At 41.5% G+C, this 18,562-nt stretch overlaps 2 protein-coding genes across 3 annotated transcripts in view; both read right to left on the bottom strand.

Moving 5' to 3' along the window:
- The window catches only part of LOC110529894 (ras-related protein Rab-32), a 27,686-nt gene extending 10,836 nt beyond the window's left edge, over positions 1 to 16,850 (bottom strand). Inside the window, exon 1 of the mRNA XM_021612550.3 lies at positions 15,356 to 16,850. Coding sequence (XP_021468225.1) covers positions 15,356 to 15,569 — 214 coding nt within the window. The 5' untranslated portion in view covers positions 15,570 to 16,850. The remainder of the gene's footprint in view (positions 1 to 15,355) is intronic.
- The window catches only part of LOC110530914 (glutamate metabotropic receptor 1a), a 56,669-nt gene continuing 54,138 nt past the window's right edge, over positions 16,032 to 18,562 (bottom strand). Inside the window, exon 9 of one of the 2 annotated variants that reach the window (XM_036985452.2) lies at positions 16,032 to 18,527. In XM_036985452.2, the coding sequence (XP_036841347.1) occupies positions 18,419 to 18,527 (109 nt within the window). In that variant the 3' untranslated portion in view covers positions 16,032 to 18,418. The other variant, XM_036985451.2, reaches the window with a different exon arrangement.

Below are 18,562 nucleotides of genomic sequence, written 5' to 3'. Positions count from 1 at the left end.
GAACTGGCCAAGATGAAGCAAAGCAGTGCGACAAAAACAACACAGAGTTACACGTAAAATAAACGTACAGTTGATAACACAATAGAAAAATCTATCATCTATACATGATGTCAAACGGCAGCCAAGCATCAATTATCATGTCACCTGAATAAGATCCTCGATATAAAATGAAAAGGAGCATCAAGCTCATCACTGTGCACTTTTGCCCCCCGGTGAAATTCATCGTAACTCATTTCATCTGTAGCCTAATAAAAACGTCATGCTTCCCCGAGTCATAGTGGGAGACTACAGAACATATCGATATGATGGTTATTATATCAATATTTGCGTAAAATTAATTTATTGCATAATTCATTTTACCGACAACTAAACATCCCACCGTCTAATGTATTTTGATTGGTCCACATCTGGAATGTTTACCGAGAAATTTGCTTGTTTCCATCAGGTATGACATTTTTTTAGCAAACATGTACTTTACTCGCCTAAAAAAAAAAAGGTTGGGTGGAAACCTGGTTACTGAAATTGAACCACCAAACAAGTGCCTGCTGCATTGATTAAGAATTTGCACAGATAGGACACTCATCCTCATATTATTGACTACATATAACCCATGTTCAATGTCAACTGAAGCCTGCATATCAAAATCCTATCTAAAATCTCCCGTTCTGTTCCTTTCAACGTGTACCTCAAATTAGAGGTCGGCCGATTATGATTTTTCAACGCCGATACCGACACCGATTATTGGAGGACCCAAAAAATGCTGATACCGATTAAATCGGATGATTTTTAACATGTATTTGCAATAATGACAATTACAACAATACTGAATGAACACTTATTTTAACTTAATATAATACATCAATAAAATCAATTTAGCCTCAAATAAATAATGAAACATGTTCAAGTTGGTTTAAATAATGCAAAAACAAAGTGTTGGAGAAGAAAGTAAAAGTGCAATATGTGCCATGTAAGAAAGCTTAACGTAGAAAGCTTAACGTTTAAGTTCCTTGCTCAGAACATGAGAACATATGAAAGCTGGTGGTTCCTTTTAACATGAGTCTTCAATATTCCCAGGTAAGAAGTTTTAGGTTGTAGTTATTATAGGAATTAAGGGACTTTTTCTCTCTATATGATTTGTAGAAATACATATATACCTTTGACTATTGGATGTTCTTATAGGCACTTTAGTATTGCCAGTGTAACAGTATAGCTTCCATCCCTCTCCTCGCCGCTACCTGGGCTCGAACCAGGAACACATCGACAACAGCCACCCTCGAAACAGCGTTACCCATGCAGAGCAAGGGGAACAACTACTCCAAGTCTCAGAGCGAGTGACGTTTGAAACGCTATTAGCACACACCCCGCTAACTAGCTAGCCATTTCACATCAGTTACACCAGCCTAATCTCAGGAGTTGATAGGCTTGAAGTCATAAACAGCGCAATGCTTGAAGCATTGCGAAGAGCTGCTGGCAAAATGCATGAAAGAGCTGTTTGAATGAATGCTTACGAGCCTGTTGCTGCCTACCACCGCTCAGACTGCTCTATCAAATAACAGACTTATTATTAATATTATTAATAATAACACACAGAAATACGAGCCTTAGGCCATTAATATGGTCGCATCCGGAAACTATAATCTCGAAAACAAAACGTTTATTCTTTCAGTGAAATACGGAACCGTTCCATATATTATCTAACGGGTGGCATCCATAAGTCTAAATATTCCTGTTACATTGCACAACCTTCAATGTTAGGTCATAATTACGTAAAATTCTGGCAAATTAGTTCGCAATGAGCCAGGTGGCCCAAACTGTTGCATATACACTGACTCTGCGTGCAATGAACGTAAGAGAAGTGACACAATTTCACCTGGTTAATATTTCCGGCTAACCTGGATTTCTTTTAGCTAAATATGCAGGTTTCAAAATATATACTTCTGTGTATTGATTTTAAGAAAGGCATTGATGTTTATGGTTAGGTACACGTTGGAGCAATGACAGTCCTTTTTCGCGAATGCGCACCGCATCGATTATATGCAACGCAGGACACGCTAGATAAACTAGTAATATCATCAACCATGTGTAGTTATAACTAGTGATTATGATTGATTGTTTTTTTAGAAGATACGTTTAATGCTAGCTAGCAACTTACCTTGGCTTCTTACAGCATTCGCGTAACAGGCAGGCTCCTCGTGAGGCAGGTGGTTAGAGCGTTGGACTAGTTAACTGTAAGGATGCAAGATTGAATCCCCGAGCTGACAAGGAAAACATTTTGTTCTGCCCCTGAACAAGGCAGTTAAACCACCGTTCCTAGGCAGTCATTGAAAGTAAGAATGTGTTCTTAACTGACTTGCCTAGTTAAATAAAGGTGTAAAAAAATAAATAATTTGAAATAAAAAGGCAAAATCGGCATCCAAAAATACTGATTTCCGATTGTTATGAAAACTTGAAATCGGCCCTAATTAATCGGCCATTACGATTAATCGGTCGAACTCTACCTCAAATACAACTAAAACTGCAAATTCTATTTGACAAGTTAAATAGAATGGATATCATGCTTTAAAGCATTTCATCTGTTTTGTCTTGCAATCTGGTGGGAAAATTCCAACACAATTGACCCTAACAATTTTACATTTCCCTGAAAGGTCCATTGAATTACAGTAATGAGCACTGGACAAAACCTTGAAAGGAACCAGATTCTGGTGGAGCCCCATCTTCCAAAAATAATTCCCAGGACAAGAGTTTATTGAACCTTCAAGACTGCTGAGATCAATCAACCAGTGAGTGATTGTTCGCTGAGGCGCTAAGGTGAATCTTTAGGTCGGGGGTTCAATGGGAAGACCCCTGGCTGGGATCACACCCAGCCAGCCAGGCTTCTAGACCATCACTTCAGTTTTCCACTGAAAGGGTTTCAGTTCCTCACAACAGAAATGGATGTTGTTACAGCACACTTCATCCAATTAAAGATAACTAATTAGGAGTAGCTCACCTCACATTACAGCACCCAGTATACACTGCAGCCAAGTTGAACACGGAATACAGAGAGCAGTTTCAGGAACTGTGATGGCAGTTTTCCCCCCTGAAGTTTTACTTCATTATAGGTACTTCACCCAGCCATGTATGGAAACTGAGCAGCGCGTTGAAAGTGCGGGTGTCAGCGAGGGAGTGAATACACTGAGGAGCCTACAGACCTGCTCAGTAATTGCTCATAATTGAGGGTCTAAATTTAGTCTGTTTAACCCCAGGTGAACTCACTGGGGACACGGCACAGTAGGAAGGAGAGACGATCGGTTGAAATAAGGCTTTCATTTCCAGGCCTTTTGGTGCCCAGAGATTCATTAGAAGAAGTAAAAGAAATAAAAACCCAGAAAAAAGAACCTCACTTTAAAAATGTTCTCCAGGCATATTTCTTGGATTTCAATAAACAGGCTCCACACAGAAACACTTAAGGCTCAGGCTGACATTTTCGGGAAAATGGTTTCCAGTAAGAATTGAATGAACTGGGTAGTCAAATATTGACAGAACAAGTGCTCTGATATTTTCAAAACATCAGCTATTTGTTGATGAGAGACGAACGAGGAATGGTAAATTAAGATTTTCTGAAAATCTTCTGAAGACAATAAATTGAGTGGCGTTCACAAAGCTGAAAACCACAGTCTGAATACAGTGAATAAAGAGAGAGACAAGGCCAGTCGCAGGGAAAATTTTTCAGTTATGAGTTTCATAACATCGTAATTGACTTCTGCACAGTGGTGAGAAGAGGAAGAAAAATGAAGTGAGCTTCGAGAGTTTCACTCCTTGGTCCTCACTCCCAACCTGGAAACAGGTTCACATATTGTACATACCGAACTTTAAAAAGTCTGTTTTCACTATAATCAACACAATGCTAGCAAAACTAAGGCTGTTGTTGGTACATTTCCCGCATGGGCCACACGTACCTGTTATGTTGACAATGACATGAATTCTGGAGTTACTCTGGATAGGAGCATCCTTGTGGTAATGAAACTAATACAGTGCCTTGCGAAAGTATTCAGCCCCCTTGAACTTTGCAACCTTTTGCCACATTTCAGGCTTCAAACATAAAGATATAAAACTGTACTTTTTTGTGAAGAATCAACAACAAGTGGAACACAATCATCAAGTGGAACGACATTTATTGGATATTTCAAACTTTTTTAACAAATCAAAAACGGAAAAATTGGGCGTGCAAAATTATTCAGCCCCTTTACTTTCAGTGCAGCAAACTCTCTCCAGAAGTTCATTGAGGATCTCTGAATGATCCAATGTTGACCTAAATGACTAATGATGATAAATACAATCCACCTGTGTGTAATCAAGTCTCCGTATAAATGCACCTGCACTGTGATAGTCTCAGAGGTCCGTTAAAAGCGCAGAGAGCATCATGAAGAACAAGGAACACACCAGGCAGGTCCGAGATACTGTTGTGAAGAAGTTTAAAGCCGGATTTGGATACAAAAAGATTTCCCAAGCTTTAAACATCCCAAGGAGCACTGTGCAAGCGATAATATTGAAACGGAAGGAGTATCAGACCACTGCAAATCTACCAAGACCTGGCCGTCCCTCTAAACTTTCAGCTCATACAAGGAGAAGACTGATCAGAGATGCAGCCAAGAGGCCCATGATCACTCTGGATGAACTGCAGAGATCTACAGCTGAGGTGGGAGACTCTGTCCATAGGACAACAATCAGTCGTATATTGCACAAATCTGGCCTTTATGGAAGAGTGGCAAGAAGAAAGCCATTTCTTAAAGATATCCATAAAAAGCCACCTGGAAGACACACCAAACATGTGGAAGAAGGTGCTCTGGTCAGATGAAACCAAAATTGAACTTTTTGGCAAAATGCAAAACGTTATGTTTGGCGTAAAAGCAACACAGCTGAACACACCATCCCCACTGTCAAACATGGTGGTGGCAGCATCATGGTTTGGGCCTGCTTTTCTTCAGCAGGGACAGGGAAGATGGTTAACGATGGTTAGATGGATGGAGCCAAATACAGGACCATTCTGGAAGAAAACCTGATGGAGTCTGCAAAAGACCTGAGACTGGGACGGAGATTTGTCTTCCAACAAGACAATGATCCAAAACATAAAGCAAAATCTACAATGGAATGGTTCAAAAATAAACATATCCAGGTGTTAGAATGGCCAAGTCAAAGTCCAGACCTGAATCCAATCGAGAATCTGTGGAAAGAACTGAAAACTGCTGTTCACAAATGCTCTCCATCCAACCTCACTGAGCTCGAGCTGTTTTGCAAGGAGGAATGGGAAAAAATGTCAGTCTCTCGATGTGCAAAACTGATAGAGACATACCCCAAGCGACTTACAGCTGTAATCACAGCAAAAGGTGGCGCTACAAAGTATTAACTTAAGGGGGCTGAATAATTTTGCACGCCCAATTTTTCAGTTGTTGATTTGTTAAAAAAGTTTGAAATATCCAATAAATGTCGTTCCACTTCATGATTGTGTCCCACTTGTAGTTGATTCTTCACAAAAAAATACAGTTTTATATCTTTATGTTTGAAGCCTGAAATGTGGCAAAAGGTTGCAAAGTTCAAGGGGGGCGAATACTTTCGCAAGGCACTAAGTAGCTAGGCTATTAGCCAATGATTTCACCTGTAGACATAATAAGCTCCACTGTATTGGAAGCCATTGGAAATTGATCTCTTCACTGACATCCATTTTAGGATGATCCACAATACCACACTAGGAGTAGGCCTACAAGATTGTGAGCTTAGGGCTGAATATTCAGTGCCACTCAGATGGTGTGTGATTGATAAGTAAGCTATGCTGTAGGAGTAGCCCTCACCTTCCAGAGGGGAAACAGAATGAGTCGAAACGCTTCTTAGGCTGCGTTTAACACAGGCAGCTCAATTTCAGATATTTTTCAGAGCTGATTTGAATGGTCAAAATACCAATTAGTGAAAAAAAGACGTGTATACATAGCCATAGAGATTGATTAAATGGATCAATTAGCCCAGTACGCACGCGCACACACACACACAATCGTGATGATTGTGGTTTGTGCTGAGATGTTCGGCCATTAGAGCCATGATAAGGTTCAATGGTTAGACAACAGACGGATTGTTATCTATTCTACTGTAACCTCCAAGGCAGTCTTGAAAAAAGGTCTAACCCCCAATGGCACAACCTCGATATAGGCAGCGATTCAACATTGTTAAGGGAGAACAGGATAACACAGTGAGCTTATGGGAAGAAATACGAGTCATGTGCTGTAGTTGAGAAATTCTGTAACCTAATTAGCATTCCGACGAAGGGTATGAGTGTCTCACGGTGCAGGCTACAATGATGAGCCGGAGACTGTAATGACAATAAGGAGTCAAGACATGGTTCGTTTTTGTGTGTGAGATTCTCATATCGTTTTCTAATCACTGCCTGAAGTGGAATGCAAGTGTGTGTAAAACTAGAATATTTACAAAAACAAACAGGGGGGTGAGACGATCATTAGGGAATTCCAGTACATTTACAATTTGGCTGTCCACCTTATTAATATAAAACCCCAAGCAAAATAAAATAGGAAGTATTGCTTAAGACCCTGTGAGACCACTATCAAAAAACTTACGCAATGTTACTCCAAGTACCAATGACTTTCATTGAATATATTTTAAATGCCTTTTGCTATTCCGAGAGGGAAAGTAATCTTTTCTACAGATACATAATGGTTAGGGTGTCCATCTCTCTTCCCCATGGTCCTTGTGGGAGTTGTCTATGAAAGTGGGAAGAACAGATGGAAAGAGAGAAACTCTTCATCATCCTGTGCCCTAGCAACCCGAGTTTCCTCTACAGTCTCTGTCGAGATGCTAGCTGTGGGTGGGTTACCATGGAAACTGTCCAAGCTAGCCGTGGCAGCGGCAAAGGAGGCACTGGCAGTCTCACCAGTCAGTTGTTAAGAGGCTTGGGGCTGTGAACCAACCTCAACAGAAGTCCATTCAAATGCTGGCCTAACCGGTTCTGTGGCGGAGATACAGTAAATATGGTGGTCATTACGAGACAGCTAGGGCCAATAGAAGTTTGCATCATGCAGAGTGAGTGGCAAAGGACGAGCTGGAAAACAAAGACTATGAACATTGCCACATAATCAAATACTCTAAAAGGGACTATCCCCCCTCTTCCTCTGTTTCACCCCATCACCCATTATTGATTTCCTTTCTTACCTTCCCCTCTAGAGAAACAGTGAGGTAGGTGGCCCTTCTCTCAGGATGTCTAAATCCTTGGCAAAAGGTGCTGGCTTACTTACTCCACTACCACCCCATGGTTGTAATCATCCTGTCCCTGGCTCAGACAAGCCCAGATGAGCGCAGCTATTCTGGGCCAGAGGGGGCGGGCGAGGCCCAGGCCTCACGCTGACTTCCAACATACATCCATTTTTCCACAAGGCCCTGATTACTATCATTCCATCCGAGATGGTAATCATTATGGGAGAGTAAGGACGACATTGCCTCAACGTTGGTTGGTCGTTATCGTTGCCATGAGGACAGGCCAACCTACTTATTCTGCATGATTAAAAAGGCTTAAAGAAGAACTGAACTCGAGAACCAACTTTTAGCTGAAAACGGCATATGTGACATCGATATTAGTCAGAAACAATTATTCCAGTGCAAAATTGACTAAATGTGCAAGTAGGTACATTTTGGTCATAAAGTCAGTATCTTCCAAAACTTAGTTTTGTGAGATTTAAATACAAGAGTTTGTCAGGACTTGAGGGCTGGATTTTGATTTCGACAATGCCCACTAATACAGGATAAACATCTGCGGTGATTGCACTCCAATCATACCACAGGACACACTGACAGTGAGAACAACCTGCCCAGCAGATCAGATTTCATAAAACCAGTGCTTAATCTGAGCCAGATCCTGCACCTTTTAGTTTTGGACTGTTTCCTTCCGGAACCTTTTTGCCACAATCTGGTACCTAATCATGTAATTTAAAGAAATATCTTCACCGTTTGTAAAAATTTGAATAAAAGCGTCTTAACTCGAGTTGCCTCCTCTGTAATTCTCCTGCCCCCTCAAAAAACGTAATGTGAAAACCTGCTGGACACTCTTTGAATTGATTCATGTTGGGCTGGCCCAAGTTGACGGTTTGCGCAACATTGTAGCCTCGGGACCAACGTGTGCCTGTGTCTCTCACAGAACTAGAATGAGATTCACTTTCTGGGATTTCTCTTCCACTCTGTGCTCTGATAGACATGAGCCTCCAACTCAGCGTTACACTTCATGTGTTGACGTAGAATCATAGCCGCGGGACGGGTGCTGGAGGTGCTGCAGCATCCCTAATGAATTGAAATAAAATGTGCCAAAGTTATACAATTTCTGCCGTCTGTTCAGAAATAATTCACAATACGAGTAGGCCTATATTTTAGCCACAGAGGATCAATAGCTTTTATTTTTTAATGCCTAGCTGTGGATTGTTAAGCCCGATCACAAGGCGTAGCCAGCAGTCGGGAACGTGCGGTGAACAGCATTCAGCCTAAACAGGCCTTTTGCAAGATTTCAAATACAATCATGGGAAAACACAGGTTGGAAAGCAAATGGCTCCTGCTAAAAAGATAATTATCTTATCAGTCTGTAGAATACCAACATATGTTATCAACTTCCAAATAGTCGAACAGCATCGCCGGTAAGTGAGTTTCAAATCATTGGTTGAGTCAATGTAACTGGAAAGCATTTTTAGGACTATAATTTCCTCCTCATATTGTAGCCTACAATATGTGCTTCCACACACCTAGGCCTAGGCTGTTGATGGATTCAAGACATGGTCGTTTTTTATTGATCTCAGAATCTGTTTGTCAGTGTCAAAGTAGCCTGTCATTTTGATCACTTTGTGCGTTACTAAAAAAGATTCAGCTAAAGTCTCCAGTCGTGTAAAATGACACAGGATTGCATGAAATGTGTTATAAAAAAGGCCAAATTTTTCCCGGACCCTAGGCTTCAAAAAAATTTCTCCATGTGTGCAACTTTTGTAAGACCTCTACTCTATTGCGCTATGCCACTACGGAAATGAGATGATATGCATGCAATTCTTTATTATACAGATTTTCCGGTACCTAACAGCCCCCCAAGGTAACCCCCCTCTCACGCTCCCTTTTTGTTCCGGCACCTCCTAACAGATCAAGCACTGCATAAGACAACACGTTACACATTGTTTTACTTTGAGAAATACTGCACCAAAAACATTATAGCTAGATGTAAAATGGCGTGACTAAAACCTCTCCTGCAAAAACGCATTTTAATTTAAGATTTCTTATCTTTGATTCATTCTGATTATTTTCAGGAAGTGAAATTGGCTTTGTTCTAATTGTGTCTCATGGGTGACAAATCGAACCACATAACAGAAAAACACATGCGAAATCGGCGCATTCAATCGCTCTTTAAAGACTGGCCTTACTGACTTGGCAATACACCTCTCACTTTGTCTGTTTCACTCCATTATTCCTTCTCTTCTCTGACTCCTTGTCATCCTCACCGTCTCCAGACTTGGTGTACAGGTGTGAATGATGAGTGTATGTGTGTGTGGGAGGGTGTGTGTATATTGTGTGTCATCCCCCTGTGGGGGTGAGAGTGTGTGTTTTCTCTCACAGCGTCTCTAGCAATGACATCAGTAAATGTGAATGAGGAACTGTGTGTTTTGCCTTCACAGCTCCTCTGGTAGAGTGCAATCCAGCTGTGAGACACTGTACCAGAGGAGGCTGGTGGGATGAGTTATAGGAGGATGGGCTCATTGTAATGGCTGGAATAGAATGAATGGTATCAAACACATTCAACATATGAAAGCCACGTTTCCCTCCGTTCCATGTATTCCATTCCATCCATTACAATGAGCAAGTCCTCCTATAGCTCCCCACTCCCCTGCACTGTACCATACCCACGTCGGTGTGTATCTCAACACTGTCCCAATCTCTCTCTCTCCCTCTCTGGGTTACCGATCAGAGCTAGTGACAGACATGCAGGTTGTTGCGATGGCCTGTCACAGCACTACCAGTGTGTGATGAGAACACCATCAATCAGCAGTCATCTTTCAACAGTCTTGGTGAAAAGGGTGTGTCCTGTCGGTCTCTGCCTGTCTGCCACCCAAATGTGTCAGACTTGGCTTTTCAGAATGGTTTTGCAGTTCTCTAGTCCTATATCTGGCTTCAAATTCAACCTCATTCATAGTGGATTCAACATATGTCACAACATACTTCACAAAATTCAAATCACGACAGTTATACCGTGCATGTCCTGACCCCAATCTCACAACCTCATGATGGGATATGAAGCCTCACAGACACACATAAACACAACCCTTTTAATCTCTTAAGACTCAAATCACAGAGCCCTTGCTCAGGCCCTGACTGTAACTGCTGGCTAATGACTAACTTGTAGTCTCTTTCTCAGCTGGTATGATAAGGAGTCAACTGTGTCCATACAACTGCCTGTACTCCTGCTTGGCCTAATAAAAAGACTCACGTGTGCATAGTGGAAGCCAATACTAAATGTATCCATTCATTGAGAGTCCTGTTGGCAGAAATCATTACAGTATTTTTGTCAGGGACAGGGAGAAGCAGGATTTTTTGAATGAGAAAATAAATCTGATCACAATGTGATATGAGCTGTGTAGTGGTCCTGATAGGAGGCTGAGGTTAAATCAAACTTTGATATTGGTGATGAATGATAAGGAATGCTTCCCGTGAAGCATTGCACTCCCTATGCCTTTCACTAGATGTCAACAGTCTTTTGAAATTGATTCAGGCTTGTATTCTGAAAAATGAGGGAGTAAGAGTACTCTGAATGAGTGGACACTGCAGTGGCCCAAAGCTTTTTCATTCGCAAGACCGAGAGCGCGCCTTTCTTGTTTACCTTTTATATTGACAACGTTACTGTCCGGTTGAAATAATATTGATTATTTAGGCTAAAAACAACCGGAGGAATGATTATAAACATTGTTTGACATATTTCTACGAACTTTATGGATACTATTTGGATTTTTCGTCTGCCGGTTGTGACGGCGTTTGAGCCTGTGGATTCTTGAACATAACGCGCAAACAAAACTGAGGTTTTTGGATTTAAACATGGACTTTATCGACCAAAACAAACATTTATTGAGTAAATGGGAGTCTTGTGAGTGCCACCATATGAAGATAAAAGGTAAGTGATCAATTGTATCACTATTTCTGACTTGTGTAACTCCTCTACTTGGCTGGTTACTGTTTGTAATGATTTGTCTGCTGGGCGCTGTTCTCAGATAATCGCTGGTATGCTTTCGCCATAAAGCCTTTTTGAAATCTGACACCATGGTTGGATTAACAAGAAGTTAATCTTTAAACCGATGTATAACACTTGTATGCTTCATACATTTTTATAATGAGTATTTCTGTTTTTGAATTTGGCGCTCTGCAATTTCACTGGATGTTGGCCAGGTGGGACGCTACCATCCCACACTCCCTAATGAGGTTAAATAACTGATTAGCCTCAAATAATTTTCTTACAGTAGCCTCAACAGCACTCTAAACAGCACTCTATAGGGTAAAACCATAGTGGAAAGCTAGTTTTCATCCTCCTCTGGGTACATTGCCTTGAATACAAAACCTAGGAGTCTCATGGTTCTCACCCCCTTCCATAGACTAACAAAGTAATGATGACAACTTCCAGAGGACATCCTCCAAACTATCCATCAGAGCTCTTGTAGAATGAACTGACACATTGTCCACCCAATCAAGGGACCAGCATAAGCTAAAGCTAGCTAGCACTAAATAATTGACTCAAAGAGAGAGAAATACAAGTTAATGTCTTAAAAAATGAAGGAGAAGCAACAGAGAGATAGCCAGCTTTGTTTCATAGTATTTTTATTATTTTCACTTTCACTCAGTTGAAGTCAGAAGTTTACATACACTTAGGTTGGAGTCATTAAAACTTGTTTTTCCAACCACTCCACAAATTTCTTGTTAACAAACTATAGTTTTGGCAAGTCGATTGGGACATCTACTGTGTGCATGACAAGTAATTTTTCCAAAAATTGTTTACAGACAGATTATTTCGCTGTATCACAATTCCAGTGGGTCAGAAGTTTACATACCCTAACACAGAAACCAAACCAAACCATCATGCATAAATGTATTTTGTCCTCCCACACCAAACGCGATCACGACACGCGGGTTAAAATATCAAAACAAACTCTGAACAAATTACATTAATTTGGGGACAGGTCGAAAAGCATTAAACATTTATGGCAATTTAGCTAGTTAGCTTGCACTTGCTAGGTAATTCATCCTATTTAGCTAGCTAATTTGTCCTGGGATATAAACATTGAGTTGTTATTTTACCTGAAATGCACAAGGTCCTCTACTCCGACAATTAATCCACACATAAAACGTTCAACCAAATAATTTCTAGTCATCTCTCCTCCTTCTAGGCTTTTCTTCTCTTGACTTTATATTGCGAATGGCAACTTTCGCAAATTAGGAGCATTACGGCCACTGACCTCGTTCGTCACCCACGTGGGTATAACCAATGAGATGGCACGTGGGTACCTGCTTCTATAAACCAATGAGGAGATGGGTGGACTTGCAGCGCGATCTGCGTCACAAATAGAACTGACTTCTATTTTAGCCCTTGGCAACACAGATGATCGTTAGTGAGCTTTAGAAGCTTCTGATAGGCTAATTGACATAATTGTTGTCAATTGGAGGTGTACCTGTGGCTGTATTTCAAGGCCTACCTTCAAACTCAGTGCCTCTTTGCTTGACATCATGGGAAAATCAAAAGAAATCAGCCAAGACCTCAGAAGAAAATTGGAGACCTCCACAAGTCTGGCTCATCCTTGGGAGCAATTTCCAAACACCTAAAGGTACCACGCTGATCTGTACAAACAATAGTACGCAAGTATAAACACCATGGGACCACGCAGCCGTCATACCGCTCAAGAAGGAGACGTGTTCTGTCTCCTGGAGATGAACGTACTTTGGTGTGAAAATCAATCCCAGAACAGCAGCAAAAGACCTTGTGAAGATGCTGGAGGAAACAGGTACAAGAGTATCTATATCCACAGTAAAACAAGTCCTATATCGACATCACCAGACAGGCCGCTCAGCAAGGAAGAAGAGCCACTGCTCCAAAACCAACATAAAAAAGCCAGACTGCGTACTTTTTGGAGAAATGTCCTCTGGTCTGATGAAACAAAAACAGAACTGTTTGGCCATAATGACCATTGTTATGTTTGGAGGAAAAAGGGGGAGGCTTGCAAGCCGAAGAACACCATCCCAACCCTGAAGCACGGGGGTGGCAGAATCATGTTGTGGGGGTGCTTTGCAGGCAGGAGGGACTGGTGCACTTCACAAAATAGATGGCATTATGAGGAAGTAAAATGATGTGGATATATTGAAGCAACATTTCAAAACATCAGTCAGGAAATTAAAGCTAGGTCGCAAATGGATCTTCCAAATGGACAATGACCCCAAGCATACCTCCAAAAATGTGGCAAAATTGCTTAAGGACAATAAAGTCAAGGTATTGGAGTGGCCATCATAAAGCCCGGACATCAATCCTATAGAAAATTTGTGGGCAGAACTGGAAAAGCATGTGCGAGCAAGGAGGCCTACAAATCTGACTCAGTTACACCAGCTGTCAGGAGGAATGTAAACTTCTGACCCACTGGGAATGTGATGTAAGAAAGAAAAACTGAAATAAATCACTCTTATTATTATTCTGACATTTCACATCCTTAAAATAAAGTGGAGATCCTAACTGACCTAAGACCGGGAATTTTTACTAGGATTAAATGTCAGCAATTGTGAAAAACTAAGTCTAAATGCATTTGGCTAAGGTGTATGTAAACTTCCGATTTCAACTAGCTAGTGAATGCAGCTAGCTAGTTTAGCCTACGCAAACACAAACCAATCAAATTTTGGCTCAGAGAGGGATGCTATGTTAGCTAGCTGGCTATGGCTATCGAACACTGGAACACTTCCAAGTCAAGGTAAGCGTTTGGTTTTGTTAATATATTGTCACCGGGGCCAGCCGGTGTAACAGCTAAACTGCTTGCTGACTGTACTGCAACATTGTAGTGGGTTTACTAACGCGTTCGTTCTATTAGCTATGTTGACTATGACGTTAGCTAATATGGTGACAACAGTGTAGACTGTGTGTAGTGGTTAGCGGTTATGATATGAAGGTTTGGCTTGGAAAGGTTTTTGTGCCTGGTCACAGACAGCTGACATGTTGTGCCCTGCAGTCTTCAAGCGAAGGGAAGAGGTGAGAGGAAGAGAGCGCGCAGATGCAAGATATAATTATGCAAGGAGCAAAATGATCATGCTGTTTGTATGTGGCTGCTATGAAAGTGAACTGTGTTTGAGTGTAATCAAGGGTGTACTGTAGGCTATTCATTCCACCGATTCTGTTGATAAATGTTTTTTAAAACTGAAGCAAACTGAACGGGATAAACATACCTGAATTTGTCCAGTAGGAACTCTCATTTGCAACTGTTGGACTAATGATTACACCCTAGATCAGCTAGATGCAGAAAAGAGAGTGCAAGACTGTATTGAATGTGTCACGGTCTGTCACCTTGATTGCTCAAATTTCTCTTCAAATTTGCACCTACTTTGTAAACTTTCATTCATAGGCTAGGTTGTAGCAACCTCATGATGGGTATATGGAAAATTAGAGTATTGATGTAGTAGCCTAAACCTTTCGATGTTAATGGAATATGAATGAGTCATCCAATATGCTGTAGTAGAAAGACAATGCTCATAAAAAAAATAGCATCACCGACCAGCCACGTGCTGGCAAGCATGACTTAGTTTGGAAAACATTCCACAAACTAGATTGTAGGCTATTATTGAGAGACAGTAGGGCAGACTTTCTGGTCTGGCATAACCAACTGTAACTCAAGATGTAGGAATGAGATGACAATGGACTGACTTTCGATTATCGACAGATTCACTCCCCACAGACCGGGTGATCGAGCGACCCGCCCATTACCTACATTGTTTTATGTTGGTTACCCTGATCATAACACCGGGGGAAACAGACCAAACAGGTATTTTCACATAAATATGTACGTGCCCCTGTGTACATAGTATGAAGCCCACGTATGTAAAAATAAATAATATATATACACATAATTACTAATGTGCTAACAACATTATGTGCTGTGCAGTCGTGTAAACACGAGTGCAATTCAAAGCTTCCCCTCTAGAATTGCGCAGTCACCACAATCGAGCACTTTTCAGAAAGTGGACAGGCTACTTTCACCAAACAATGCATAGCATAGGGTAAGCCCATTTGTAGCATCTCAGTAGTCTTGAAATGTAGAAAATGTGCATCCATCGATCTTACCTGCGATATCCCATAGTTGTAACCTCACCAGCGTGTTGCTGTCCCAGTTGATAACTTTGAGCGCAAAATCGACCCCAATAGTCGCTCTGTAGTGTTGGGAAAATAACTGATGGACGTATCTTTTGATGATGCTGGTTTTCCCCACACCTAACTCCCCGATGACAAGGACTTTGAACAAGTATTCCTTGCACTCCGATACCGATCCGCCCGCCATAGTGTGAAAGTCCGAATGACAGTGACTTTCTCAAATTCAACACCTTGTTTTTCTCTCACACGATGAGGCAATGGGAAACTGTTTCTGTGCTGTTTGGAAATATGGTAACTAACTACAATAGAAAGTGTTCTACTTCCCTCCCCCCCTTGTTCAAAAACACATCATATGACACGGAGTCATAGGACCCGGAAATGTCTGGTGTCCAAGTTTTAAAATTTTGTTTATTAAAACGTTTTCCCTCCTCCTGCGTTTACATGGTAACCATGTGTGCTTTGTGTGTATGACGGCTACACAACAAATCTGCCAATAATGCACATTTGATAAGTAATCCAAACTTTAAAACAAATTGTAGGGACTATTTTAACCAAATTAATTCCAAAATTAAGCAGGGCTGTCAATTCAATATACCCCTTAACTCCTATGAATTAAAGCATTATGAAATCATTCAATCAATTAGTCATCTTACTATAAAAGGTTTTTTATTTTACAGCATTTTTTCGCCTTGCCAAAAACATGTAGGCCTATCTCATTCTATCTGTGACCTTGTAAAACGTGATCCTAATGTTACTTTACATTTAAGAAATGTTAAATCTTCAAACAACTTACACTAATAGACTAAATAGAACATTTTGTAATAACAATTACAATACTATAGAACTATACATACTGTATATGTGTTTTTATACTTTGGAGTTGCATTCTTATAAAGTACTAAGAAGCGTATGATCAAGTAAACCAATGCAACTGCAATTTTATAATACAAAATCTAAACTAGATTGAAGCGCATATAATCTTACCACAAGAAGCAACTATCCATTGGTATGCTTTACAACTGAATATTTTCAAGAGGATACGGCTGACTTGAAAAGTTGCCCTAAATCAATGCCAACACAGCTCTTCCACAAGCATCTGTAAGACGAGTTTTAAAACGTATAAATAGTTTCACACTCTAAATATATAAACATTTACTGATATTACAAACATACCATCCGTGTGGAAAAAAATGGGAGATGGCTTAACAATATTACAAACTTTGAAAACATACACAAGTATATTTCCATTACAATGACACGGCGACCTCAGAAAACATTTTTTTTAAATAGCATCACACACACAGTATGGAAAACAGAATCTGATCTTCATAGCATCCTGTGTGAACCAAACATGTCTCAGGATTTCATAGAATGTGTTCAAACTTATAATGTCATCACATCACAGTCGCCTACAATCAAGCCCAACTCGTAATGTAAAATACTGTACACAATATCAGAATCTCCTGAAGATGCCTTATCAGTAAACATGAATGCAGAGAACTGGAAAACTCATTTGATTGGCACAATAACAACCATGTTGCAAAGTATTGCATACAGCGCAAATACCCAATCTTCAATCTCCATCATATTATGTTACAGTACCTTGGGGCCCTGTATGCAATGTCTGAGACACATAATACTGGTTATATAAGATACTGTAGCCCACCCTGCGGTTCATAGACAGAGTTTGTTTCTTATCAGAGAGTAACTGTTTGAACTGCAATGAGGTTAGTAGTAAAAGTACTGGTAAGCTGAGAAGAGTACTTCTTATTGAGGACTAAGTCTTTATGAAAAAAGGCAAAGAGAGTCTTTTGATCCAGCTGTGTCTGCTACACATAATAATATGAGCTCAACTGCACAGGCACAGTGTTGGACCAAACAGGAAGTGCATTGTGGGATCTTGGTCCCTGTATCTCACCGAAATCATAGGATAAGATCCAAGCACCTTATACACAGCATTCCCTCCATTTGTCTCATAGGCTATTTAAATGCACAACAATAGCAAAACAAAATTATATAGCTAAAGCCTTCATTGTGATTGCCAGCTTTGCTTAATCCATTTGGCACAAGAGCCGGGTAGTTTTGGCACTGATCCCAGTCTCAAAGTTTGCAGAAAGGTTGGTGGGGACTCACAGCCCTTGAGAAACATGATTGCTACTGGACTATTCCATTTATTTTCATTTTCTCTCACTTCAACTCCCCCATGACATAAAATGTCTTGTAATATAATCCAAGAAGCAAATGACAGAGCAAATGGAGCAATGTATAAATAAACAAGCAAATCAATGATCAAATCGTTGATGTTACATCTTAGTAACATGGTGTGTTTGTGTGTGTGCGTGTGTGCCAGTGCCTGGTGGCTCTCACAGTGTGGAGGAGCTCCGTCTGAAGTCCTGGAGGATGATGGAGGAGTAGGCAGAGCTCGGGGGGCTGCAGAGGGCCGACTCAGAGATGGGGGAGCCGGGAACCGACCCGGCAGAATGCACTGAGTCCCGAAAGGGGGAGGGGGGAGACAGAGCCAAGGAGTCCTCCAGGGTCAGCTTACTCTGAGCCAGCTCCTCTTCTCCCTCCTCCTCGTCATCCTCCTCTGTGTAGCTGTGTAGGAGGTCCAGTGCCTCACCCTCAGCCCCCTCCAGGGGTGAGATGAGGTCTTCCCCTCCAAAAGAAGCCCCACCTTGCAGGGGGCAGGAAAGCTGAGAGAAGGTGAAACCTAGGGGTTGGTTGGTGGAGCTGGCCTGGGTGCCGGAGGCACCCATTGTGTCGTTAAATCCAGGGATATTGGAGCTGTGCGTGTCCACCATCACCCCCTGCAAGGGCTTGGTGGTTAAGTGAGAATAAGAGGGTGGCTCCTCCAAATCCTTCCCGTGGAGTGTTCCAGAGTGGGAGTGGGGTGCAATCCAAAGAGGGCGTGCTTCCTCGTCCTCCTCCTCCGCCAGGTTGTACAGAGCCGTGGTGCCGGGGTGGGGGAGGTGGGGGTCTGTGCCAGGGCTGTGTTGTTTGTGGTGTGGGTCGCAGCTGTGGGGGTCGACGGGGGCATTAGTTAGGGGCCTGATGACCGCCGTCTGATTCGAGCCGGCTTCCTGTTTCCTCACATGCACAGACAGTCTGTGCCACACATTCCCCCCCCTCTGAGGGTGTCTTGCACCTGGTTCAGACCATGACACAGACTTGCCATTAGAA

Source organism: Oncorhynchus mykiss, chromosome 8, assembly GCF_057628025.1.
Source record: "Oncorhynchus mykiss isolate SJ-2025 chromosome 8, ASM5762802v1, whole genome shotgun sequence".
Classification (NCBI taxonomy): Eukaryota; Metazoa; Chordata; class Actinopteri; order Salmoniformes; family Salmonidae; genus Oncorhynchus; species Oncorhynchus mykiss.
Note: the sequence above shows the minus strand (reverse complement) of the source record. Positions and strands in the feature narration are given on the sequence as shown.